This window comes from Anolis sagrei, chromosome 4, assembly GCF_037176765.1.
Source record: "Anolis sagrei isolate rAnoSag1 chromosome 4, rAnoSag1.mat, whole genome shotgun sequence".
Taxonomy (NCBI): domain Eukaryota; kingdom Metazoa; phylum Chordata; class Lepidosauria; order Squamata; family Dactyloidae; genus Anolis; species Anolis sagrei.
Genome location: NC_090024.1, coordinates 163,583,265 through 163,610,959, shown reverse-complemented (window position 1 = coordinate 163,610,959; position 27,695 = coordinate 163,583,265). Strand labels below are relative to the sequence as shown.

General features: G+C 43.1%; 1 protein-coding gene across 1 annotated transcript; it reads right to left on the bottom strand.

Annotated features, from left to right (window-relative positions):
- Window positions 1-923: 923 nt before the first annotated feature.
- On the bottom strand, window positions 924-26,590 carry PTGER3 (prostaglandin E receptor 3). The gene is made up of 2 exons (XM_060773725.2): window positions 25,087-26,590; window positions 924-2,260 (listed from the first exon to the last, which is right to left on the bottom strand). The coding sequence occupies exons 1-2, from the start codon at window positions 25,963-25,965 to the stop codon at window positions 1,973-1,975; spliced, it is 1,167 nt and encodes a 388-aa protein (XP_060629708.1). The 5' UTR covers window positions 25,966-26,590; the 3' UTR covers window positions 924-1,972.
- Window positions 26,591-27,695: the final 1,105 nt, after the last annotated feature.

The following is a 27,695-nucleotide window of genomic DNA, read 5'->3' as shown; positions in this document are numbered from 1 at the left end:
TTGCTGTGAGTTTTCTGGGCTGTATGGCTATGTTCCAGAAGCATTCTCTTCTAATGTTTTGCCCACATCTACGGCAGGCATCCTCAGAGGTTGTGGGGCCTCATAACCTCTGAGGATGCCTGCCATAGATGTGGATGAAATGTTAGGAGAGAATGCTTAAGAAACATGGCCATACTGCCCAGAAAACTCACAGCAACCTAGTGATTTTGGCTATGAAAGCCTTCGACAACTTCGACACTTGGATAGAGACAATTTGGAATACTATTGATTAGTCCCAATTAGAGTATAAACTGAATCAACTGTTAAAGAAGTCAACACATACATAAATCCCACTGCAATCCTTGGTCGGCTCTAGTTGGGACTAACAGTAGGATTTGGGCTGCTGAAAAATGAGGTCCCAGGCACAAATGATACATAGAAGAATGTGAAGACTCTAAGGCCCTATCTACACTCCCACATAATATAGTTTTTGAATACAGATTATTTGGTTTGAACTGGACTACATGGCAGTGTAGACAGATATAATTCAATACAAAGCAAATAATATCGATTCAGAAACTGGGTGATATGACAAAGTAGATCCAGCTTAAATTAGCAGGCAGGCACACATACACACAGAAATGTAAAACTTTGAAAGCATCAAAGGGACACTAGAAACATATTTCGATAAAAGATGGATATTACTGCATAATAAAACACTATGGTAAATAAGTGCCATATTCAAATAGCATAGAGGAAAAAACATTAACTAACTGCCTCTAGTATTGTTTCCAAACTGAAGACCAATTTTCCATTTTGTTTTCATTTTCAGTGTCAAAAGGTTATAGTTTAATTTCTGTGATAACAAGTTATCACTGCAAAAGAACTACATCTCGGAGAGATAAGCATATGACTTCTATAAAGAAATAAACATATAAAACAAGTAAGGAAATTAAAATTTATTTAGTGTTGAATAGAAATGCACAATTATTGTGGCAGTTCTTTGCATTTCATAGTTCTACTGCTACCCATATAACTTTAAGGAATGCTGCCAAATTAGTAATCTACACAATTGTGTTTTCCTTTCTCCAACCCCGTCCCATCTGTCACTATTAGAAACAATGTGAAAAGGGTATTTCCTTTCTTCTTTTCAGTTAAATGAATGTGTGAGGGGTGAAAAAGCAATGAAAATTACTCCATGTTGAATCTACAATCAAACTTCTACTTTAAAAATAAGATTCTTCTCAAATGTAAAAGGAAAATCCCAGTTTTTTGGCACGAGAACACAACAAATTGCATTATCATTTGTGACTTTCAAAAGACATAGGATGTCTATTTTTAAAAACATTTTCAGTTCTTTTTAATCTATCCGACCATGAAAATAAATTAGCTTATAGAGGGACATTCCCATGCACCAGATGTCCAAGTTCGCAGTAGGGAAGAAGTTGTCGTCTAAAACCTACGTTGCTCTGGTGCTACAGAAGTGATACCATGGGATCTTCTTTCCCTTGTGTCAGTTCTTCAAAACCTCAGCATAACTTGAAAACAAGTTCAAGAGAGTTTCCCAGTCCTCCAGGGAAAGCTCTTCAGATGTACAGGGGATTGCAGTAGGGAAGGAAGGCTGTCCTTTTTTCAATTCTGATGACAAAAGAAGTTGCATCATTAGATGTACCCCACTGGACAAGAAATGGGGAACACATAGCTCTCCAGCTGTTTGTGGTATCACGCCTAACATTCTTCAGCATGGGCAATTTTGGCTGGTGGACATGGAAGCTTCAGTCCAAGTACATCTAGAATGGAGGTGTCAAACTTGTGGTCGTCCAGATGTTGGGCTTCCAACTCCAGAAGCTCTAGCTAGCTTGTCCAATGACTATGAATTCTGGGGGCTGAAGTGCCAAACACCTGGACGGCCACAAGCTTGATACCACTGATTGAGAAGTCCTTGGTAAAAGCCGAAGCTCCTTGGAGAAAAGTTGTTGACATGCAAGCATCTTCATGCAGTAGGGTGTGTAATTTTGTCTGACAACATGAAGTGCTGTCCTTTCCATCTGTCCTGAGAGCAGCAGGATATGGCACTTGCTACCTGGCAAAACTTTCGCAGGAGGATCTTTCTAAGCAGCAAGTAAACCCAAGGGTCCAAGATTTGATTCAGCGAGGCCAAGCGAACAGCAGTTAAGAAGACATTGCACTCTGGCTGCAACTCAGAGGTTTGGGTTCGATTGCAGGAGTCTTCACATTTATCCATAATGGTATGATTGAAGGCCACTTTCAGCATCATAATCTAAGAAAACAAGGAGAAGTTATGTGTCATAGCAAAATAGTTACTCATTTGGAGACATTCCTTTGTATGAAACAATATTCAGCAAGACTGGGGTAATGTGATGGCATCTTCTAAAGTCACTGAGGCTTTTCAGCTCTTAAAATGCTCTCAGACTACTGAGCTGATTTAATAGGTCCATTAAATTATTTTACATTCCAATTCAAATTCTCATTACTATAAATATAAACTGATTCAGGAAAGTTACACACTATTAAGACATAGCAAAACAAGAACACTGTATCCTTGTACTTGTAAAACACTAGATTTTTGTATTTCATCCCCTTTTTTGGCTGTTCTTTCTGTGTACAAAACCTTTCACCTTCCATTTCTGTTATATATTTAAACATTTTCAACTTAAGACTTCCTTTTATGATCATAGGTTTGAAATTACTCGTTAAAGTATAGCACACGGCTTTCAGGGGATGCTGTAATATGATTAATGTTGCAAGGCACTTTCATTGTTGCAGTGCTAAAAAGGCAGGAAAATTAATTAATTCATTGATGTTGTTTGTCTCGCAACTCCTAAAATGTAAGGCGGAGCTAAAAAAAAAAAAGAACCAAAGGTGACATAAATGAAGCCATTCTTTGCCCTTGTTTTCCTGCCCAATGTCTTGATTGATATTAAAAATGGATTTCAGGTTTTAGAAATACTATAGAGACCTGGTCGTGTTTTAATTGGTCTCTGAGAGTACACTAAAATGAGGGTGATGAAATCTGACCATGATGACACATGCTTTTGTCACATCTAGACTAGATTGATGCAATTTACTTTCCAGGGAGCTTTTAGAAGCTGCAATTGGAGCTGCGAGAAGGGCTGGTGCTGTGAGAATGTGGTTGTGTTTTTTTTTTTATGGGATCATGACATATCTCCTTTAAGAGATAAACTAGTGACTACATTTGTTTTCAGGAGCAACTCAAAATACTGGTAATGATCTTCCAAAATTTATATAGGCACTAGGGTTGCTGAGGAACCAGCTTGTGTTGCACCAGCCTGCTATATCAACCCAAATATCCGAGGGCAGGGGCTTTCTCTATGTTCTAAGCATAGAAAAAACACACCTGATGGGGCGAAGAGAAAGGTTTTAAGTAGAGTAATCCTCTGTCCCCCAAGGTTAGCTCTTTTTGATAGTTGGTGGTGCCTAGTCTATCGTTTTCAGTCAAAATTTGCTTCACATAAGGAATGTTTGCTTCTGAGTACTTTTTATTTTTGGATTTTTCTGGGTCCCATTAATGCCTTCTTTCTCTCCCTCCCTTCCTTCTTCAGAGAAATTCTCTCTTCTGGAGTGAAAAATTATATTTTCTGTTTCTAGCATCGGCCCTCAGACTTTATCCATTTTTTGGAAATACATTATCTTGACATTTGCATCTGGCCATTTCAATGAATATTATGATTATATTAAAATACATCAAGGTAAAGGTTAAGCTCCTGTTTTGTATACATAAATAGCACTGACTTCAGCTAAAGTTGCTCGCCCACCTTTATTTTAAACATATACGGTCAATCCTTTGAGTGCTTGTATCTTCAAATGAAGTGACATTGTGGAATTGGTTTTTTAAAATGTAACACAAAACATTCATAAAACTGTCGCTTTTTGAGTAGGGGGTTGGGTAGGTTGCAGCTTATTTTTACACTTATCCATCATTTGTCCTTTGAACCATAACATGAACCTTGTCTTGCACTGCAGTAGACCTCAAAACAGCAGCCCTGTGGCAGTTAGGCAAACAGTCCAAACATATGTATTGTTGAAAGCTTTCATGGCCAGAATCACTGGGTTATTGTATGTCTATGTTCTAGAAGTATTCTCTCCTCTGAGGACACCTACCATAGATGCAGGCGAATGGCCATAGAGCCTGAAAAACCTACAACAACCCAGTACAAACATATATATATATATAGGTGGAAAAGATTTTGTTGTTGTGCCTTCAATTGATTTCTAACTTATAGAGACCCTAAATGAATCTATCATTCTATTTTCTGGAGCTGAGTGTGTATGAATTGTCTGAGGTGGGTTTCTGTGGCTGAGCAGGCAATTGAACCATGATCTCTAAACTCTCAGACTGCTACACCACACTGGCTTCCTTTCTTTTATTAACTTCAGTAGTCATTGAGCTTTGTTTTAATACTTTATTCTGATGCTACTTACTAGCTCAGTTTAATTTGTTTGAGGTGACTATCAGTGAGATGAAAAAGAGAGGAAATGGACTATGCGAGGGAGGAAACCCAGATGCAATTAGGAGAATTTCTTGCCATACTGAATTTACAACACTACAGCATTACCCATTGCCACCTTTGCCTCTGTACTGCTTTCCTATCTGAAATTACTAATAACGCTCAAGACCGCTCTGTGCAGCATGCTGTGCCCTTTGGGGGTAAAGTGCTTGTTACATTTCATTTCATTTCCAATAAATTTATTTTACTTTCTTCATATAAGACCCAATGCAGTTCCCTCACAGCTTGACTGTTAGAAATATTTATACCAAAGATAGACCTGGAAAATAAGTAAGAATTACATCTACACAATGTCTCCCCTCCTGTAGGAGAAGCAATGAGGAAAAGAGAAATACAGGTGCCAGACAGGGTGGGCATCCCTTATCCAGAATTCTGAAATCTGAAATACAGCAAAATCTGAAATGGGCTGAAATAGTCACACTTAGTTTTCTGAAGGTTCAATGTACACGAACTTTGTTTGATGCATAAAATTATTAAAAGTCTCTATATAAAATTACCTTCAGACTAACTACTTCATCTCATTTACCTTTGGAAGCATCCCGCAATACTTCCACTCCAGTTGGAGGACTGATGGGCCTTCTGCCCATCAGATGATGTAAGGGAGCTTCCTCCTTCAACTTAACAGAAAGCGTCGTACCATGTTTCTCTCTCAATATGGGAGGCTTCTCTGGTGAGAGGGAGCTGTGTGCGGGGTAACAGATTCACCCCACTACTCCCTCTTACCTCCCAGATGCCATGCGAAGTGGATGCTTTGCCTGTTGGCTAATATGATGAGATTGTATGTGCATAAATGAATTTTGTGTTTAGACTTCAGTCCCATCTCCAAGATATCTCATTATTATTATTGAAATTATTATTATTATTATTATCCCACTTTCTTCTTTGAAATGAGACTCTAACCAGCTTACAATACTAAAAACAATATGAGAATTCTAAAGTAAAGTTCCAAAATAGTTCTGGTTTCAACCATTTTGGATAAGACCTATTCAGTCTGTAATTTGAAACCAGTGTGGAAATGATGAAAATTCATTGGAATGGGACCTAACATTTTGTGAAAGTGCATCAGCCTTCTACAGTTTGGTACCCTCCAGGAATTTGGTGCTACATCTCCCATCATCCACAAGGGCAAGCCCTACTGATTGAGTGTCATGGGTGCTGTATCTGAAAGCATGTGGAAGTCATAGTGTGCTCAGTCAGGTGCATATCTTCCATTGCAAGAAATCTGACCTTCTTAACAGCTCTGTTAAGACTGAGGGCTCATTTGCACTTAGGTTGGTGTGTAACTGGATCAGTCTCATGGCAGCTAAACATGGCCTTGCCCAGATTAAGCTAAGTCAGGGGAAACAATGAATCATGCTGTCACCCAATTTAGGGGCAGTGAAAACAGTTGGGTCAGTTTCCAAGTGGAACTAGCTACAACTGTCTTGACTGCCATACCATGTTTCCAGGGCTCTGCCAGCCTGGGGACACAGGATGGCAGTACCCTGTCTCCCACTCCCTCCCCATGTAGTGGGACTGAAGGGAAATTTCATCTGGCAGGAGGAATTTTTATTGGAGGCCAGTGCCTCATTTTGACCTCTCCTTGGCTCATGTCCTCCCTGAAGACTAGGCAGGGCAAACACTTAATTGAACAATTAAAACTCCTATGTAATTGAGCTTCCTTGGGAATTATCCATCAGAGATATACAAAGTAAGCACCAAGAAATATTAAGACACCCACGGTCACTGATTTATCTCAGGAATAATAACAGTGTAGATATTGTAATGCAGTTCCAAAATTGTCTCCTTGACTGTCTAGGTTTAATCATCCCTGGAGAGTTCATCAGCAGGCCAGATCTTTTTTATTGTTGCTTGGTGTACCTCGAGAAATTCACATTTGTGTGTGTGCGTGTGATGCATTGTCTAGTTGAAACTGCCCAGTCCTTCTGAGTTTAGAGTAATCAAGCAGTTATGCTCAGCCTCCACCTATATGTCAGATTAATTGGCTAAATCACTGGCATCAGAAATTGAGTTTATCATGCAGTTTGGCAAAACAATACTTCTTCTTCACCATGGAACAGCCGTTTTACTTATCTCAGATGTTAATCTGTTTGCATTATTGTTATCCATTTCCTTCCTTGTTCTTTTTCTTCTCTTCTCACAAAGAATATTGATTTTAACAGCTGTTTTGCTGCATAGTTCTAAAAGCAACCAAGCACAATTCTGAGGTTGGCATATATTAAATTATTTTCACAGGCTTTATTAGTAGTGCTAGTGGGTAATCTGTTAATTATAGTTAGGGGAAAAAAAATAAAAGGACTGGAAAAAGTTATTCCCCTCTCATTTCTGCCATTCTGTTGGCTTTGGATATCTCAGAGGTTCTCTGACATTAGAAGTCTCCAACGGATGAAATGGGAAAGTTTTACCTAAATAGTACTGTTATGTCAATTTTTCCGAGAGCAAATATTGTTCAAGTCAGTAGAGTTTGAGTAAATATCTACATCAAAGGCAAAACTACATGACAAGGGGAATGAGGTCATGTCTCACCCACATAACAATTCTGCCTCTCTAATGAAAATTCCCCACACTTTCCACATTTCCAGCACTGCAAAGTGACACATTGAAAATTGTTAACACCAAAACCTGTTACATTTGCTTAGTCTTATCTCATTTCCTTGGTAACTTTGCCTGCTCCTTTTCTTGGTAAATCTATCTATTTTCTTGGTAAATCTATTTTTAAATCCTCTGATTATATTTTTAAGGACCTTTCAATAATCAGCAAAACGAATATTGAGCCCACTCCCCACCTTAAAAACAGTTCTAGGGCCCCTGCTGCAGTGGTAGATGTGGTGCGGCTTTGACTAGCTGCTGATCAGAAGCATCCTTCCCAACAGTATGCCCAATTGAACTATCTACACTCCTGATTTGTAAATAAAATAACAGAATGTCTAGCTCTGCAGCCACATGCTTGGCTTGGGCATTATTCTCCATGAGCTTGAATGTTGTGGTGGTGAGAGCATTGGACTACAACCCTGGAGACCAGGGTTCAAATCCCTGTTTTGGCCCAGAAAACTCCAAGATCTTTCACACAGCTATATAAGACAGAAAATCAAGGAAGATAATCCACAATATTTGCTTTGAACTGATTATCTGAGTCCACACTGTCATATAATCCAGTTCAATGTGAATGTTATACAGTTGTGTGGAAGGGGCCTCCATGATAGGTTCATCTTAGGATTATCATGCACTGGAAACAATTTTAAAGCACATGACAGCAACAATTATCTTTCATAGAAGCACTGCTTGATTCATAGGGAGACAGTCGGGGAAGCTTGAAATGAAATATGCAACTCCCAACCCCTGATGTGAAACTGCATTAATTCTATAGTGTACCTGCATCCATATATTCTAAGACCGCTCTGCTTAAAATAATAGTTTTGGATGTTCATTAAAACCTTTTGCCATCTTCTTGCCTGACCCTTTCAACTACACTCTGCTGTTGCTCAGCTACATATATTCTGATTTTCATCTATGCAAGTCTTATGTTCCTAGATTTGAAAGAGAGAGGCATGTTTGAGTTGTAAAGAGAACTCAGTATTGGAAGGTGATGCAAATTTATTGCACGAGAGAATACCTCTGAGAGCCACTAGCTATAGTTTAAAGAAAGATAATTAGTCAGGAGTAGACATGATAATAATATAATGTTTTGATAATTAAGCACTCTGATCCATTTGTAAAGGACTTCAGCTATCCCATTACTCGAGATTGAGTGAAAGCAGCCTAGAGCCTCTTTATGGTCTCATTCCAAGAGAATTCCTTTTTAATTTGCCCATTGCCAGAGCCTCAAAGCAATTAGTTATGAACTCATTTATTTTTCAGATCACGATAATACAATAATGTTGCAATGGTACTTAAACTAGGTATAACATATCCTTTTTTGTGATGTAACTGTAATGCTTGTTAGTTATTTTTATAGCTGTTGAGTGTGGACTCACTTAGAAGTAGAGGGGGAATGACACATATTTCGGGGGCAAACCTGGGTTTTATCTCTTGCTTTGTAATGGGGACTGAAGAGAGGATAAGATTAGGTAGAGAGTAAATGACTGACCCATATGCCAAACTGCTAACTGAAAGATAATTATTTTAGTTGCTTTAGGAATGTGAAAGGAAAGTTATTTTTAAACATATTGTAACCATGTGTTGGGTGCTTGGAAATATAACAGCAAAAATAATGTACCTAGCTCTAGTCACTGTTTGCTTTTCTCCTCTTCCTTTGTTTTGGCAGTTTATGCTTGTAGGTTTTGTTCTAAGAAAAGTCTAAAGCTAACTCTCAAAGCAGATAATTTGGTGATATGGCAATAGTGCTATTTTCATGCTATCAGTGGTAGTTGAGTGCCCCAAACCATGTCTGAAAAACCCAATACTATGGCTACTTCTCAAGTGCTGCCACTTGATGCCGTAACTCATGCTGTCTGTCACCACCATGGACTTCTTTCCATATCAGACCAGATCACAGTACCTAAAATATCCAAAAATTTGACAAGATCAGTGTCCATAAAAAAGCATATATGGAAACAACAGTGCATGCCTGTAGTGAGTGCATACATAATGATGTGATTCAAAGCATCATTATAACTGGGTACTGACAGATCTGACTGGAGAGCATATGCATTATAAGATTCTAAAGAAGTAAATTAGCATAGAGTTTTAGTCTTGAAGGTACATTGATATAATACACATAAACTGGGCTTACATAAAAATGTTTTGAGTACACAGTTATAGTCATCCCTCCATATTTGCGGTTTTGACCTTTGCAAATTTGATTGGGAATGCTCTCTCTAGGTCAGTGGTTCTCAACCTGTGGGTCCCCAGATGTTTTGGCCTTCAACTCCCAGACCTCCTAACAGCTGGTAAATTGATTGGGATTTCTGGGAGTTGTAGGCCAAAACACATGGAGACCCACAGGTTGAGAACCACTGCTCTTAGTCCTCCAGTGTGACCTTGTGGTCAGTTTCATGCAGTCATGTGAGAGAACCTAGAGATTTCTAAAGAGAACACTTATCTATGAATCTCCAGGTCTTTCAAAGCAATTTTATAACCAGCTTCCAGCAGAAGTTGACCACAGAGTGGCGCTGGGGGGAACTAGATAGTCCTAAAGTTTTTTTTCTCAGATAGAAAACAGCAATTTCTTCATTCATGATGATCCTGGGCCCCTAACCCCAGCACACTGGAGGGATGTACTCACTATTCCAACATTTAGTACCACTGTACTCCCTTATTTCAACATTACCCAATTTACAGACTATTCATGGAGATATAGGAAGAAGCTGTAATGTAGACTCTTCCCATGTGGTTCACAAAGATGCTATTATAATTTCATTGAAATAATGAAACAAACTTTTCTCAACCACAGGATCCTATGTGTTAAGAGACTAATTAGTATCGATGACCTCTATCTGAAGATAATCCATATGACCTTGTGTATGTGGTCAAAGCTATTAGGTGCATTGTTAGAGATCAGGTGTGGAATCTGTCAAGTTTGTTCCATTGTTTCACCACATATTGACGTCAGGGCTCTCTCAAAATCTCTATAGAGATATTATGGTAGGAAGAAAGAATGGTTTTAAGTGTGCCATTCTAAATGTAAGGTGCTTTATTTTTTTAAAAAATCAGGTCAAAATGAAAAGTTTCAGCGGTACATTTTTTTACCTAATTCATGAAAATTCCATTTTTATCAGTCTCTCAGAATAGCTGGTCTTTCTGATAAATACAAGTATTACCCGTCCAGTTAATTTCTGAAAATATTCTATAACAACAGAACCTGATGGTTCTTCACTTCAGTGAGGTTTATCAACTATCTTAAGTGGCACTAGATTTATGACAGGTGGGTTTTTATAGAGGGAGCTTAGTTAGAGAGAAAAGAGAAAGCAAATGCCAACTAATCCATGGAAAAATAAATACCTCTTTGCCCTTCATCAGAATGTACCTCATATTTGCCTTGAGTTCAACAAGATAAGTTAGATTGCAAAGTTGTTTTAAGCACTGATAGCATTTCATGGCTATTACATGGAGAAATGAACTTACAATACACTGGTTGTTATTTAGATTCATTATTCAGAAATGGTTTAGAAACCATGAGAAACCCAGTTTTCCTAGCAACAATTGAGATTTGCAGCATGAAGAGTTAGGGTGATATAGAGGCTAATTCCGGACAGAAATTTGGAAGATCTAGATTGGCAAGGACTCCATTTGTCTCTGAGCTCTTTCGATTATACTCTGAACAGCACAATATCTGTCATTCAAGAGAGTTAGGGCCACAATTTATCGGCCATCAATTGAACCACTAATGAACAGATCAATAGTGTGTCAGACTTTATCCAAGTGAATGCTTTAAGATGAGAGAGTTGCTTGGAAAGATGAAGTTACCATCTCCCCACTATTATAGTGTTTGCTGTAAATTAGAATGATGCAAAGGAGTGTTTTCTCAATTTTGGGTTCTATGCATATTGTGGACTTTTGTTCTAAGAATCTTTGATCATTTTTAGTCATATTCGTTGATGATTCTGCATGCTCAAGTACAAAACATCTAATTACTAAGGCAGATAGTGAAATTACCATGACAAGCATTCACCTCCACCTTAGACAGTAAAAACATTAAGACTGACCATATACTAAATAAAGCTGGAATTTTCATGGCTAGGAAAAACACCAATATAATTGCACAGCTCAGTCACAGCTTTCACTAGGGGTTAAGCACACATTATTGAACCAAATGTCATTTTATGAAATGCATTCTTTGATTAATTTTTTTTTTGCCTCCCAAGGCTAGTGGACTTTCAGCATAACATCCAAACCTAGTTAACATTTAAAAAAATCATATAGATTTCAGTAAGATATTATGAAGTATATATACAACCATTCCATGAAAAACAATAGGATTGCGCCCATCATGTCTTTCAAATAAACGTATTCCTTCCAATGCACTTGTTGACCCTTTGGGCTGAGTATTTGTTTTGGTCCTGGTAAGTCCCACATCTGGTCTGTGGTAATCACAGTTTCTCAGGGCATAGGTATTATATCTTGAATAAGCTTTTCTCATATATTAAATACTGGCGTCTCAAAAGCTGACCGTTCGTTCTCCTAAATTTGTCTCATGAACTGAAACATTATTTCGCAGCCTCTTTGTACAAATAGCTACAAGTGGGGATCTCAACTAAACTACGATTCCAAGGAATTATGTCACTACTGACTGGATATATACCCAGTTTGAAACAAGAAAAGGATGCTGCATGTTTACCATGTGCTTTTTAAATATCTGCTGTGTCTCGTATATTTATTTTCCACCCATATAAATGTATGTTCAACTTACTTTTCAACTGATATAAATTCAAATCAGTCTACAAAAACAGAAACTAACAGCAATATGGGTCAATTAATGAATACTAAAATACCAGACACCCCACAACCACAAACAAAAGTGTGCAGGATAGATTTTAAATTGCCACCTTTGGCTACTCCTAAAGATAGATTGTCAAACAAGATGGACTTGGTTTTTCTGATCTGCTAAAAGATATTATTGTAATTCTCTTCTCATTACTCTTATAAGAACATCTTAATAATCCTTACTATATATTCATTTTGTGTTTTGGAAAATTAGGCCATCAAGGTAAATTAACATGTTGGGAATAACAGTGTTTATAAGGTTGTGTCATAAATAGCAACAGCAAGAGTTACTGAAACTCTTAAGAGGCTTGACAAGTGAATATCCTAAGGACCACCTTCTTCCTCACATGTATTGTTATTATCTGAGACACTAATTTTGACTCCCTAATCACCAAGTCTGCTGCTTTTTTTTGTGCCTTTTATTAGGCAGTTCACCAGAGAACTCGCTTGATATTACCTACGTTCCTGCACTTTAGTTCTGCCTACCCCCACTAATCTTGACATTTTATGGCCAGAGGTACTCCCTCTAGATTGACACTTTTGCACTTTTCCTCAGCTCTACTTAGGAATTTATTGCACTTACTTCAGCCCGCTCCCAGCTCTGATTCTGTTTTGCAGCCATGTTATTGTTTTTATTATGTTGTTGCTTGTTTCTGTGTTATGTTTTTATTGATTGGTTTTAATGCTGTTGTTTTTATCTGTGATTGGGCTAGTCCCCATGTAAGATGCCCCAGGTCGCCTCGGGGAGATAGTGGCGGGATATAAAAATAAAATTATTGTTATTAGACTAATATGCACTGCATTGACTGAATTTATCTCAGGACCATAGCCAGCAATTAAAATGGAAGGTTGCTTACCTGTAACCGTGGTTTCCTGAGTAGTTACCTGTGAATTCGCACAATGTGGTATTCCTGCGCCAGCGCAGGCCAACTTCGGAACCTTCTAGAAGCTAAAAACTACTGTATCCCCCCTTGGCCCCTCCCCTCTCTCCCTCGAGTATATAAATCCCCTAGGAGGGGCCAGTCGCCATTCCTCTTCCGCCGGTCAACGGCCAGAAGGGTGGCATGACACCCGAGGGGAGGAGGGAGGGTTTGTGCGAATTCACAGGTAACTACTCAGGAAACCACGGTTACAGGTAAGCAACCTTCCATTTCCTGTCGTAGTTAACTGTGAATCGCACAATGTGGTAGACTAGCGAGCTGTAACTCTGGTTGGTGGGGTCATGCCACCGCAGAGAACAACACTGCTCTACCAAAATCAGCTTCTCTCCGGGATACCCTGTCCACTTTGTAATGTGAGACAAAAGTAGTGGGAGAAGCCCATATAGCCACTTTACAAATGGTTTCCAACGGAACACCCTTCATAAAAGCGGTTGAAGTAGCTACAGCCCTAGTAGAGTGTCCCCTAATCTGCTGAGGCAGTTCTTTCCCGGCCAGTCCATAACAAGTACGGATTATTGACACAATCCACGCCGAGAAACGTTGAGAGGAAACTGGGAGACCCCTAGTGTCCTTACGATACTTAACAAATAGTCTCGGGGACTTTCTGAACTCAGCCGTCCTGTGGACATAGAAGGACAATGCCCTTCTAACATCCAAGGAGTGCAACCCCTTCTCCAACGGGGTCTCAGGGTTCTGAAAAAACGCTGGTAAAACGATATCCTGTGAAACATGAAATTTGGTGGCCACCTTAGGCAAGAACGCCAAATCCATCCGCAAAACTACCTTGTCGGCATGAAATTTTAGGTATGGAGGATCCACTCGTAAGGCACATAGCTCACTCGCTCGTCTAGCCGAAGTTATGGCTACTAAGAATGCCACCTTCCAAGTTAATAGCCTTAATTCCGAAGAAGACATAGGCTCAAAGGGCGGCTTCATCAGAGCGGAAAGCACCAACTCCAAGTTCCACGAGGGAACTATGGGAGCCACCGGAGGCCTTACATTCTGAAGTCCTCTTAGAAAAAGCTTGACTAACGGGTCAACAAAACATGAAGGAAGACCCTTCTTCCGTCTAAACCAGGAAATGGCCGCTAAATAACACTTTAGCGATGAGTTAGAAAGCCCAGAATCATAAAGTGCTGCCAAAAAATCCAAAACTACTGAAATTGGGGCCACATCTGGATCATGCCCTTTTGATTTAGCAAACTTAGTAAATTTGTTCCACTTAAAGATATACGATCTTTTCGTAGATGGTCTATGTGCTGCCTCTAAGATAGTCAAAACTGTTTGGGGAAGGGTAGATTCTAACCCCAATGCGGCGGTACTATCAACCACGCCGTCAACTTGAGGAGGTGCACATCGGGGTACAATACTTGACCCCTCTGAGATGTCAAGAGATCTGTCCTGTTGCTGAGTTTGAAAAACTGCCCTTTCGACAGCTGTAGAAGTGGTGCAAACCACTGCTGACGGGGCCACCAGGGTGTCACCACTATACAATGAGAGTGGTCTCTCTGTAACTTTGCTACCACCTTCAACAGCAACGGAAATGGAGGGAAGGCGTACAGTAATGCGCCCCCCCAATAATGGAGAAACGCATCTCCTAGACCCACTTGCGTCCTCTGAGGATCGTCCCGTGAGCAGAACCTGAGGCACTTCGTGTTCTCCTTGGTTGCAAAAAGATCTATCTCCGGGAATCCCCACAATTGGAAAATTCCTAGTGCCTCTTCCTGATTGAGGGACCAATCGTGGTTCCCCAGTGGATTCCTGCTCAGTGTGTCTGCCAGGGAATTCTCCTCTCCCGGGAGGTGGGAGACCTGAAGATACACCTTCCTCTGGATGCACCACTCCCAAATTTGAAGAGTGAGGTTCAACAACTGAGGGGAGTGAGTCCCTCCTTGCTTGTTCAGATAGAACATGACAGTTGTATTGTCCGTCAATATCTGAACTACTCGGCCGTGAATTAACCCTTCGAATGACTTTAGTGCTCTTTCTACGGCCTTTAACTCTAGAACGTTTATGTGAAGCTTGGCCTCGCTTGGAGACCACTTGCCATGGGCCACTAGGCCCTGAGAATGGGCACCCCATCCCGTAAGCGATGAATCCGTTGTAATCATCCTGGTGGGGTACGGGAGTTGGAAAGGTAGCCCGACACATACAAATTGAGGGGCAGTCCACCAATCTAAGGAGCGACGGACTTCCTGTGGCAGAGTAAGTTTGACCTGGGGCGAATCCCTGAGGGGGTCGAACACTGTACCAAACCATGCCTGGAGGGGGCGCATACGGAGGCGCGAAAAAGGTGTCACCGCCGTAGTGGACGCCATATGACCCAGTAGGGTTTGGATTTGGTGGGCCGATATTACCTGGGCCTGTATAGCACTCTGGACCTGTGCCTGTAAATTGGAGAACCTGTCCAACGGGAGATACGCTCTCTGAGACACCGCATCTAGGAAAGCTCCGATGAAGAGGATCCCACGTACCGGCCGTAATGAGGACTTCTCCATGTTGACCACCAGGCCCAGCGACTGCAAAAGAGACAACACAATGTGCACATGAGCCTGGAGTTGGTCAGCTGATCTCGAAACTATCAGCCAATCGTCTATATAAGGGTATACCACGATGCCGCGGGTACGAAGATGGGCCACCACCACCGCCATGCATTTGGTAAAAACCCTAGGGGCCGTACTGAGGCCAAAAGGGAGCACATTGTAACAAAATGTCCTATCGCCCACCCTAAAGGTAAGGAATCTGCGGTGATGGTGCACTATTGATAAATGGAAGTATGCATCCCGTAAATCTATAGTGGCAAACCATGCGCCCTCTGGCAACAAAGGCATTATAGATGAAAGAGTCACCATGCGAAATTTCTTTGGAGCAATGAATTTATTCAATTCTCTCAAGTCCATAATAGCTCTGAAACCTCCACCCTTCTTAGAGACAACAAAATATCTCGAGAAAAAACAGCGTGTAAACAACGAGGGATGAACAGGTGAGATGGCTCCCTTGCTTAGAAGCACCTCAATTTCTTTAGATAACACATCAGAAGGGGGAGTAACCTTGATTGAACCCACAGGTGGGTTGTCCACAAATTCAATGGCATATCCCTGCTGTATTATAGAGAGCACCCACTTGTCAGTGGTAATCAGTGCCCAGTTAGCATAGAATGCCTGAAGCCTATCTCCGAATACCACCGGGGAGGGTGGATGTGAGGAAAGGGGGATAACATTGCAACAGGGGTTAACAGCAAACTCTTGAACTCCCTCTAACGGAGGGCCAGGTGGAGCTAAAACAGAGTGGGGCTGTAACATGCAGGCATCAAAGCCGCTTCCTTGAGGCCCCTTGATTTCTCGGTTTACCCTGATAGGGCTGATACCTGGACTTGGGCTGGTAATTGCCTTTCTTGCCTCCCTGATACCTAGGGGATGAAGGGCCCCTCCCCCTGAATGACCCAGAGTAAGAATTAGTATAGTTCTTACGATAGGCGTTGGGAGCTGATTGCCATCTGGGTTTGTTTTGGTAGGGCTGCCAAGTGAAGCCGAACTTGTTGGCAGCTTGGCGGACTTCTTGTTTTTCTTTAATTGTTATGTCTGTCTCCGGGTTGAATAGGCCCTCCTCGTGTAAAGGGAGCTCTTCTGCGAGGGCCTTCCCTTCCTCGGAGAGATTTGCGGCCCTAAGCCATGCGTGCCTCCTGATGGAGGTGGCGGTCGCAAATAAATGTCCCGCCAGCTCCGCCAAGTGCTTTGCGAAATCCTTTTGGATTTTCGATAGCACGAGTGCTTCAGCCTGTAGCGCTTTGGGGAAGCGCTGCTCCTCTGGGGGGAGCTTCTCCAAATGCGGGAGCATCCTATTCCAGAGAAATGACTGATAGCCACTCATGTATGTCGCGTAGTGCGCCATACGGGTGACTAAACCTGCCGCCAAGTGTGCTTTCTTCCCCAACATATCGACCTTCTTTCCCTCCTTATCCGGCGGAGCAGAGAGGGTACTTTTTGGTTTCTTTGATTTCACCACCTCCGCAACCACAGTGTTCGGTTTGGGAGGGTTAGAAACCCACTTGGCCGTGGCCAAATCAATCCTATACAGGGAGTCAACCCTTCTTGGGGTGGCGGGCACTGCGGTTGGAGGCGTGTCTAATATCTTAGCAAGCTTTATCAGGTAAGGCAACATTGGGAGTGACGTGGAAGTAGGGATATTTTGTTCATTCGAAGGAAACATAAAATCCTCTACATGTTCAGGCGCTCTTGGGGCTGGAATATCGAGCGCCTTGACCATTCTATCCACCAAAGATGAAAACTTGTTGAAGTCAGCCGGTAGGGGAGCAGCGTCTGCTGAGGCCTGAGCAAGTTGTGGGTCTCTAGATTCTGTAGAAGAATCTGAGTCCTCCACTTCAGGAGGGTTAAGGTCACCCGTGGTCGCGGTCACCTCCTGGGGCATCTGTGGAGTGCAAGGCTCCTCCACGTGAACAGGCAAGAGCGCTTCTGTATTAGCAACACTTACATTCTGAACCAAAGAGCCAGAGCGTTCAGTACAACTACGTTCAACACATACAGCATTTTGGTCAACATGAGTAGCATTAACACAATCATTTATTTCAGCACAGCTTGTCTGTCCAAGTCCAGTCACTGATGGACGGGTTGCTGTGGACATAACAGAGGTGGAGGATGGAAAAACCGTGGTTGAGGTTCCAAAGCCTCTCTGTGCAATCCCCTGTATGGCCTCCATCAATGGTAGAGGGGCAAAGGCAGAAGCAGGATGCTGTGGAAACAGAAATTGCCCCGCTGGACCCATCTGCCAAAAGCCTGGATGGGGAAATGGATTGGGCCCACAAGGTCCCCATTGGTTGGGGGTGGAGTGTGGGCGACGAGAGCGACGGGACCTTCTCGATGCCCTCGATGCCCTCGAAGCCGCCGAAGAGGAGGAGGAAGAGGAGGAGGAGGAGGACGATTCCGCTGAGGAGGAGGGGGATCCTGGCCTGGACCTTCCCCTCGATGCTCTCCGCCGCCTCTCTCTTCTTGCGCGGCGGCTGCGGCGAGAAGGGGAGCGCGATCTTCTCCTGCTCCCCTGGCTCCCCCTCGGTGTCGAAGGCCTCGGGACCGGAACAGCTGGTCTGGGGAAGGCCTCAGAAGGGCGAGGAGAGAGAGTTCCTCCCTCGGCCGACACCGGAGCGCGCTCCCCCTCCCTTCCTGTGGGCGGAGCCACAGGGAGCAGGGGAGTGGTTTCGCCCTCTACAGAGGCCGGCCTTTCAGTTTCAGGAGGCTCCTCGATGAGCGGCGCGGAGGCTGCTTGTCCCGGTGTCGGCTGCCTCGAACGCGCTGGATCCTCGATGTCCCTGGGGCGCTCTGATGTCGATGGGGAAGAGATCGGTGTCGGAGCAGGCCCCAATCCGGGTGCAGTTGAGCCTCCCGACGCCGGCAAGGTAAGCGCCGGGGGTGGTTGGGCCTGTATCAGCTCCCTTGTGCTTGCCAGCAGGGGGAGCGATCTTTCCCTTTGTAGGGACGGAGGCGCAACGGCGGTAGATCTTCCCGCCTTTTTGTTAGAAGGCCTTGGTTGTGCGCTCTCGGCGCGGCCATCTTGTGGGGCCTTCTTCTTCTTCTTCAGGCCATTCTGCTCAGGCCTGGTTTTAGCAGGCAAGGGAGCCTCTAAAGCGGGCTGAGGCCTGTTAACAGGCGGCGGGAGCAAAGCCCTTTCATATAGAGCCGCCTTCAATCTTGACTCTCTGTTTTTCCGCGTTTGCGGAGTAAAAGCAGCGCAGATGCCACAAGGTTGTGACAGATGCGCCTCTCCCAGACATGTAAGGCACAAGACGTGTCCGTCTGTGTCCGGGAGGATGTTGGGGCAAGCTGAGCACTTCTTAAAAGAAGTCGTCGCCATAGCAGAGGGAGCAGTCAAGTCCAGTCCGATGTGGGGGGAAAACAGAGTACCTTGTCCAGTCAGAATTCAGTCCGAGTCAAAATCCAAAGTAGAGTAATGAAGGTTCACCAGTTGACAGCCTACTAACGGCGGAAAAAAGAGGAATGGCGACTGGCCCCTCCTAGGGGATTTATATACTCGAGGGAGAGAGGGGAGGGGCCAAGGGGGGATACAGTAGTTTTTAGCTTCTAGAAGGTTCCGAAGTTGGCCTGCGCTGGCGCAGGAATACCACATTGTGCGATTCACAGTTAACTACGACAGGAAACCTAAAACTTCTTTGCTCTTTCTGTGATTACCTGCTTCCCCCTACCTCAGTAATACTATTTATATGTGTAAAATCTGCACGTTAAATAAAATGGATGTCATACTTGATATGGTTCTCATTTTCCAGTCACAAACTCTTAACCATTTGATCCTATAGTATGATCTATTCTGTATGCACCTCAAAATTCCTTATATTTCCATTTCTTGGCAAGGTTTCTTCCAAGTGCAGCTCATGTTTTCCGGAGTGCGTCATGCCTACCTAACTTCCAAGAATTCTATCTGAAGTCTGATCTCAAAGGAAAAGACAGAGGAGCCGATCTGGTATGGTGTGCCCAGGAAGGGTGTGTATTGGTTCTTTCCCGAAATACCTGTTTCATGTATTCTTTGGAAAATTACTTGTGCTTTCCCTGTCACAACAGAATACGGATGTTATACTGGCAATGCCCAAGTTACGAACAAGATTGGTTCTGTAGGATTGTTCTTAAGTTGAATTTGTATGTAAGTTGGAACAGGTACATTTTAAAGTGTAACCCTAGCCATGTGTGTATGTATGTGTAGCTTTCGAAAGTATAGGGAAGGATTAACACCCTTGTGGTGTTTGTTTTGCTGTCTGGGCCCTTCTTCATGAGATTTCCCCTTATTTTCTGTTCCTGTGATAATTGGATTTTGGAAAATTTGGCTTGTTGTGGAAACAAGGATTGGCAAGAAAGCTCCAGTGGAGTCACGTTTTCCCATGGTAACCTTTTCAGGGGCAGATTTTTCTCACTTCCTGTTATCTCACCCCCTTCTTAATTATGAGTTGTTTGTAAGTGGATGTCTGCAGCTTGGGGTCTGCCTGTATTTGTAGCAACATATACTGTACATGAACATTCATATATAAATATATGTTATGTGCCTTTAAGTCAACCTATGGTGACCCCATTAATTTCATGTCATTTTCTTAGGCCAGGAATAGTCCAAAGTGGTTTTGCCAGTTCTTTCCTCTGAAGCACAGCCTATGGCACTTGATATTTCTTGGCAGTTTTCTATCTAAGTACTAACCAGGGTTAACCCTGCTAAGCTTCCAAGATTAGGCAGGATCTTTATAGTGTTTAGACAGTCAGATGTAAGAACTGGGGACAAAATAGTTAAGTCAACACTGCCCAAGGAGATGTATTTCAACTTGGTTCCTAGAAGGCAATCCAGTAAAAAATTTCCTTCCAGGAGAATCCTACCATATGAGATCAAATGCCTGGATACAAAGACACAAGAGCCAGGATTCTACATGTATAAATCTCAGTGAATGGAAAATTTCTCACATATGTACAGACAAAACATGGATAGTATACAAACAATCACCCAGTCTGAAAGATTATCTGGAGCCAAGCATAAATAGTTTTGTCAGATGCTTGGGAACTGAGGATCACAAAATGTTCAGAAGAGGAAACTGGAGGGCTGTTTTTAGCTGCTGCTGGTCCAAGATTTGGCTAGTGTAACTGTCTCATGTATGGGGCAGCTATACCAGGAATTGTTGAATATTACGGGCACTGTCCCCAAATCTGTGCCTGGTTCCTTTTGCAGGTTCTCACTGTCAAAGCAGAGAGTCATGGTGTCATAGTGTTCAGACTGTGCTATTAGGATTGCCACTCTATTACATGCTCTGGATCGCCTTGGGCCAGTCATTATCTCATAGCCTAGCCTACCCTGTAATGCTCTAGCAAAGCTCTGAGCTGGAAAGAAATAATCGGGTCAATTACTGTGAGATTCTTGGAATAAGTGGGAATGAAAATAATTACACTAATACTCAAACGTGGTAACGGGATCGCAAAAGTGTTATGTTGTTCTTCATTCTCACATAAACATCCCAAATATGTTACCCCCCTGCCCCTGCCAAACTACTTTGGAGCTACATGGTTGGAAATTCAGTCTCTCCTTTGTGCAATACCACCAGTGCTGGAAAAAAAGCAAAATGTTTATTGTAATACTGATTATATTTGCTGAATAGTATAAACAGGGCCAGCTTAATATAGAACTAAAGTACAGATAAACTAGACAGTGGCAGATCCACGTATTCTCAATCAGGTTGCTTGCTGGAGATTTCAATGAAACTTAAAGTGGGAAAGGATTAAAATGCAACATAAGGGGGCATGAAGAGGGGACAGGACTCTTCCCTAACATGCTTCCCTCTTCCAATATCTGCCCGATTTTTTCCTCAGCTCTTTTTTCAGTTTTCAAGACCAAAATTAAACATTGCTGAGAGAGCAACAGCTGAAGAGCAACAGTTCTTGCTGTTGTTGTGTGCCTCCAAGTCATTTTTGACCCTTGGTGACCCTAAAGTGAATCTATCGAAGGGTTTTCCTGGTAAGATGTGTTATGAGAGGTTTGCCATTGCCTATCTCTGAGGCTGAGAAAGTGTGAAATCTGAAATCATTCATTGGGTTTCCATGGCTGATCAAGACTCTAACCATTATATGACAATGGTCCTTGAGAGAAGTTGTATTTATTTCTTGAACTCTGCATCACATTTTTGTCAGAAATATTAAATATTAACTAGGTATTTTTGATTATAAAAGTGTGAGTCAAGCACTGCAAGAGTTAGTAGGCCAAAGCCTGTCAGAGTCAGTGGGACAAAGCTAGTGTCGTCCTGAGGAGTGTGAGGTAAACCTCTGTGTGAGAGAAGCCTCGTGTGAGTAAGCTTCAGTGTGAAGGCTGCGGTATGTAAAGCTACTGTTGTTTATTTGTGTTTTGGAAACTTTATTCTTGTAAATAGTGGAACCATATTATTTACAACAAAGAAAAGCCTCCTAAGAAGAGATAGCATTGGTCTGTGTGCTTTTATTCTTTTTATCACTTTGGGCTACTGATGCTGGTTCACATTGCTGCTGATAAGTTACTCTGATGTGTATTTATGAGGAGGGTCTTTTGTTAATAAGCCCACTTGTCCAACATTTTTGTTGAAGGGGACTAACAAAAACAAAATATAAAATCCATAAATCTAAGAACAATGATGTGAAAAAAACCTTTAAATCAGGGTTTCTCAACCTTCCAAATGCCATGACCCCTTAATTCAGTTCCTCAAGTTGTGGTGACCCTCAACCATAACATTATTTTTGTTACTATTTCATAACTGTAATTTTGCTACTGTTATGAATTGTAATCTAAATATCTGATATGCAGGAGGTTTTTTCATTCACTGTACCAAATTTGACACAAATACCCAATACACCCAAATTTGAATACTAGTGAGGTGGGGGGAGGGGGATATTTTGTCATTTGGGAGTTGTAGTTGCTGGGATTTATAGTTACTGGGTTTGGTGAATATTGACCTTGAGTTTTGGAGTTGTCATTCACCTATTTCCAGAGAGCACTGTGGACTCAAACAATGATGGATCTGGACCAAACTTGGCACAAATACTCAGTGTGCCCAAATTTGAACAGTGGCGGAGCTTGGGGGAAATAGAGCTTGACATTTGGGAGTTGTAGTTGCTGGGATTTATAGTTCACCTACAATCAAAGAGCATTCTGATCCCCACCAATGATAGAATTGGGCCAAACTTCCCACACAGAACCCCCATGCCCAACAGAAAATACTGTGTTTTCTGATGGTCTTTGGTGACCCCTCTGTCACCCCCTGGTGACCCCCTTAGGGGTCCCGACCCCCAGGTTGAGAAACACTGCTTTTGGTCCTTTAGATGTTGTGCCTACAGTTCAAATCAACTTTAGACACAATAGCCAATAATGGGATGTGGGATTAGCAGTGAGGGCTATCGTTTGAGTTAAACCAACAGTAGCATATTTTCCAAGGCCATTTGAGGTCAGTTTGACCTATTGGCTTATATAGCAAAACACCTGTCAGTATACTATAAAAGCATCATTTTCTGCCATTCTGGTGGGAAATGCAAACAGAAGTGTTTATAATCCCCCTTTACTCAGTCTTTCTATCCTTAAATCTCTTAAACCCTTCTTTAGTGCTAATGTTTAGCATCATAGATGGAAAGCAACTAGCCTGTTGCTAGTGTATACTGAAATACTTGTTTCCCAAATGTTTCTGGCAAATAGCTACATATCAGCTTGGTGCTCAGTATGGCTCAAAAAAAGCTCTCCATTCTCTAAATATTTACACATCAAGAAAAGCAATGTCTGACTTAAATCACACATAACCTTAAACCAGAACTGGTCTTGACAATTTGTGTCACATGCCTTCTCTAGAAGCAGGAAACAAGCAATGGTTTCAATCTTCCTGGAGGGGTGACAGAAGTTCATGGCTGAGTGGGACAGCATATGCAGAAGATTTAATGACAATGCAGATTAACTGCATTGAACTGGAGTATATGGCAGTGTTGACTCATGCAATCCAGTTCAATGAGGTTCAATCTGCATTATGTGAGTCTACACCAGTGGTTCCTAACCTGTGGTCTGTGGACCACCAGTGGTCCGCAAGATCTAAAATATGGTCTGCGGCCTCACCCTTACTACACTGTTGCAACGAGAGCGAATGGTCTTGCAAAACCCTCTTATACTGCTGAGGCTTATTAAATATGGTTTTCTGTGGGTGAGCAGATATCGACTACTGGGTGATGTATGTTCTGTATCAGAAACTAGAGCTAATGTGGTCTATCTAATGCAGTTTTCTGAATCAGCACCTCAAATAACCAAACCGAATCTTAAGTTGACCAAAAACTGATTTGCAACCCTTTTGGTACTAATGCTGGTCAAAAAAAAGCTGGGAACCACTAGTCTACACAGACCATTATAATGCAGTGCAAACTAGATTATATGGCAGTCCCACAATATCAAATGGGCTGCAAGTTCTCAATCATGACTCAGATTTTAGAGCATCATTATATATATCAGACTCAAGATAATGTTTTTATAATTGCAACCCACCCCATGTGATATTGCCTAGATCTGCTGCACTGCACCTGGGCCTGAGAGGAGTCACACTGCAAAATACATGGGGAGCACCAGAAGTGGAAGGCTGCTCGAGAGAGCTGCAGTCAGTCAGTGTGGACACAATTCAGCTAGATAAACAAACAACACTTGAAAATTCAAAAGGCAGATTCCTACTACTATCTGCACCAGACTTTCATTCCTGGATGGGAATGAAAACAATGGGGTTATAGACATGACAGACCAAAAAAAAATTCAGCTAAAGCCTGATGCCAGATTTTGAACCAATCAGGCAGAGTGGTATTGCTATAGAGAAATTCATCAAAATATGTACTTACAATCAGTGATAGAATCATAGAGTTGGAAGAGACCTGGTGGGCCATTCAGTCCAACCCCCTGCCAAGAAGCAGGAAAATCGCATTCAAAGCACCTGACAGATGGCCATCCAGCCTCTGCTTAAAAGTCACAAATATCTGTTTGCTTATCTCTATACATGTGTGCCGACCGCCTAAGAGAATACATAATAATGAGCTCTAAAGATTTTTCAGAAAAATATAATCTCTCTCTAAATCACATATAGGCAGCAAATCACTCAAGTGGCAGCATCATGATGCCCCCCCCCCCCCGTTAAAAGTTATAGATAGTTGGAGGGGGAGATTTTTGTCCTTGCCCAAGAAAATGCTATGCAATTCATGGGATTACCATTAGTTAGAACCAAACATGGTAAAATGGTTTGAGTGTTAGGCTATGTCTCTGGAGACCAGAGTTTAGTTCACCGCTCTGATAGCCACTTGATGATCTTGGGCAAAATCACACACCCTTAAGCTTCAGAAAATCCCATGTTAGGTTCACTTTAGAGTCAACAGAAATGGTTTAAAGGCACACAACACCATCATAAGTTGGCAAGTGACCTAAAGATATGTTTATGTGTCCATGCATTCATATAAGAACACACACAGCATTCCCATTGGATTTCAGAAAGCACATTTTCCACAAAGTTATATACAATGGAGCTCATCCATTTCTTTTTATAATCCTATAACTTCTCTATTTCATACTGCACTCTTTTGTGTGGCTGATTCTTTCTCCCCCCCCCCCCCCCCCCCAGTCATAGAGGGCAGAGACAGAGGCACACCAAAGAGAGACAGGCAACCTACCAAGAGCGGAGACCAGCAGGCAAAGAGGACACACATGATTCCCAAGAGCTGGAGCAAGGTTTCCGTGGTGATCCTGCCCCACTGCCTCCTAGACTGAGACACCGAGCTTTTGGATCGACACCGACACACCAAGGCGACAATGGTGGCCACATTGCAGGCCACGGTGATGCCAAGCGAGAAGAGTCCCAAGAAGGCAAAAGTCGAGGCGAAGATGATGTTGGCCACCCGGGGCTCTTTGGGGTCCTTCATGCTGATGAAGCACCAAGTGCCAGGCCACTGGAGGGTGTATTTCCCAACACCGACCAGGGGCAAGAGGGCGAAGGCAAAGGTGGCCAGCCACACGCTGAGCAGGACCGACTTGGTCACCCGGGTCTTCATGTGGCCGGTGTACCAATGTGGGGCCCGGATGGCCAGGGTCCGCTCGACGGCCATGGCGCTGGCGATGAAGAGCGGGCAGAGGCCAAAGACGGTCATGCTGAGGCCGAAAAAGGAGCAGAGGCGGAGGGAGGGATCCACGGCCCACCAGTTCCTCTTGGCTAAGTACACCGAGATGACAACAGGGCTGGTCAGGAGCTGGCCGGTCAGGTCGGTCAGGGCCAAGGAGCCGATGCAGAGCAAGAAGGACTTCTTGCGCTGGTTCTCCTTCTTGTGATAGGCGCGGTACACCAGCAGCATGGCCAAGCCGTTGCCCACCATGCCGGTGATCATCATGGTCAAGGGGAAGACCACCGAGACAGAGCCGCACTCCCCTTCCTCTGGTCCGATTCCTCCTCCTCCAGGGAAGCCGGTGCCAGTGCCATTGCCCTTGGCCATGGCTGAGGCGTTGAGCCACTCCTCGCTGGGGCTGCTGCGGTGGTAATAGTAGTAGCAAGGAGTCATGTCCAGGCAGGCTGGGCAGGAGAGCAGAGCCTGGGTGGAGAGATGCAGCTGCAGCCCAGTCCCATGGCTGTGAATGCACCCTCAACAGCCACAAACAAAAGTGAAGAGGGGAAGGATAGCCTTGAGCTTTTATAGACAAAGGAGGCGGGGTCTGATTGGCTCCATTCACCAAATCACACCAAGGAAGAGAGGGGGGCTTGTTGCCAGTTCCCTCCCACCCTCTCTGGAGGATCTTGCTGCCTTCCACTCCCCAGGAGCTTCCTCTCGCCCCAGGCGTTGGAAATGTTGAGCTCCTGGACCCAAGAAGGGAGCTTTTGCCCTGCTGGGACTTGGAGGATTCTGCTCCTCCAAGTCCCTCACTCTCCTCTTGCGAGTCCCAAACCTGGCTGTTGCGTCTCTATTCTTGGAAAGCTCTCCTCTTCTTCGCCGCCTAGTTGCTCAGCTTCCACCACACTTTGGGATCTCTCTCCTCCCGTTGCCTCCTGACTTGGCAATGCCGAGTTTCTAACAGAGAGAAAGCAAGCAATCAAGCAAGCATCGCGAAAGAAGGTTGAAAGAAAACCCAAGTCCCATGCAATGGCGCCACCTAGCGGAAAGCCACAGGCACTCCTAGTCTAAGTTACCAAAACATAAGGCGCTCCTTTCTCTTTCCCCTTGAATCCTTCAATTGACACCCATCCCTGTTATAATACAGGTTAGTATCCATGCAGTCATGTCGGCCACATGACCTTGGAGGTGTCTATGGACAACACCGGCTCTTTGGCTTAGAAATGGAGATGAGCACCACCCCCTAGGTGGACTGCAGCCAGGAAATCAGAAGACGCTTACTTCTTGGGAGAAAAGCAATGACCAATCTCGATAAAATAGTGAAGAGTAGAGACATAACACTGGCAATGAAGATCTGCATAGTTAAAGCAATGGTATTCCCCGTAGTAACCTATGGATGTGAGAGCTGGACTATAGGGAAAGCTGAGCGAAGGAAGATAGATGTTTTTGAACTGTGTTGTTGGAGGAAAGTTCTGAGAGTGCCTTGGACCACAAGAAGATCCAACCAGTCCATACTTCAGGAAATAAAGCCTGACTGCTCATTGGAGGGAAGGATATTAGAGGCCAAGATGAAGTATTTTGGCCACATAATGAGAAGACAAGAAAGCTTAGAGAAGACAATGATGCTGGGGAAAATGGAAGGAAAAAGGAAAAGGGGCTGACCAAGGGCAAGATGGATGGATGGCATCCTTGAAATGACTGGCTTGAACTTGAAGGAGCTGGGGGTGCTGACAGCCGACAGGGAGCTCTGGCATGGGCTGGTCCATGAGGTCACGAAGAGTCAGAAACGACTGAACAATGAACAACAAAAATCCCTTATGCCAGTAGTTCTCAACCTTCCTAATGCCGTCACCCCTTAATCCAGTTCCTCATGTTGTGGTAACCCTCAACTATAAAATTATTTTCATTGCTACTTCATAACTGTAATTTTGCAATTGTTATGAATCGTCAAGCAAATATCTAATAGGCAGGGTGTATTTTCATTCACTGGACCAAATACCCGATACACCCAAATTGGAATACTGGTGGGGTTGGGGGATTGATTTTGTCATTCGAGAGTTGTAGTTGCTGGGATTTATAGTTCACCTACAATCAAAGAGCATTCTGAACTCCATCAACAATGGGCTTGAACCAAACTTGGCACACAGAACTCCCATGACCATCAGAAAATACTGGAAGAGTGT

Coding starts and splice junctions, on each gene's coding strand:
- PTGER3 (XM_060773725.2), bottom strand. CDS start 25,965: ATGACTCCTTGCTACTACTATTACCACCGCAGCAGCCCCAGCGAGGAG. Junction 2,261..25,086: donor CCTGCTGGTCTCCGCTCTTG/GTAGGTTGCCTG, acceptor TTGTTTTCTTAG/ATTATGATGCTGAAAGTGGC.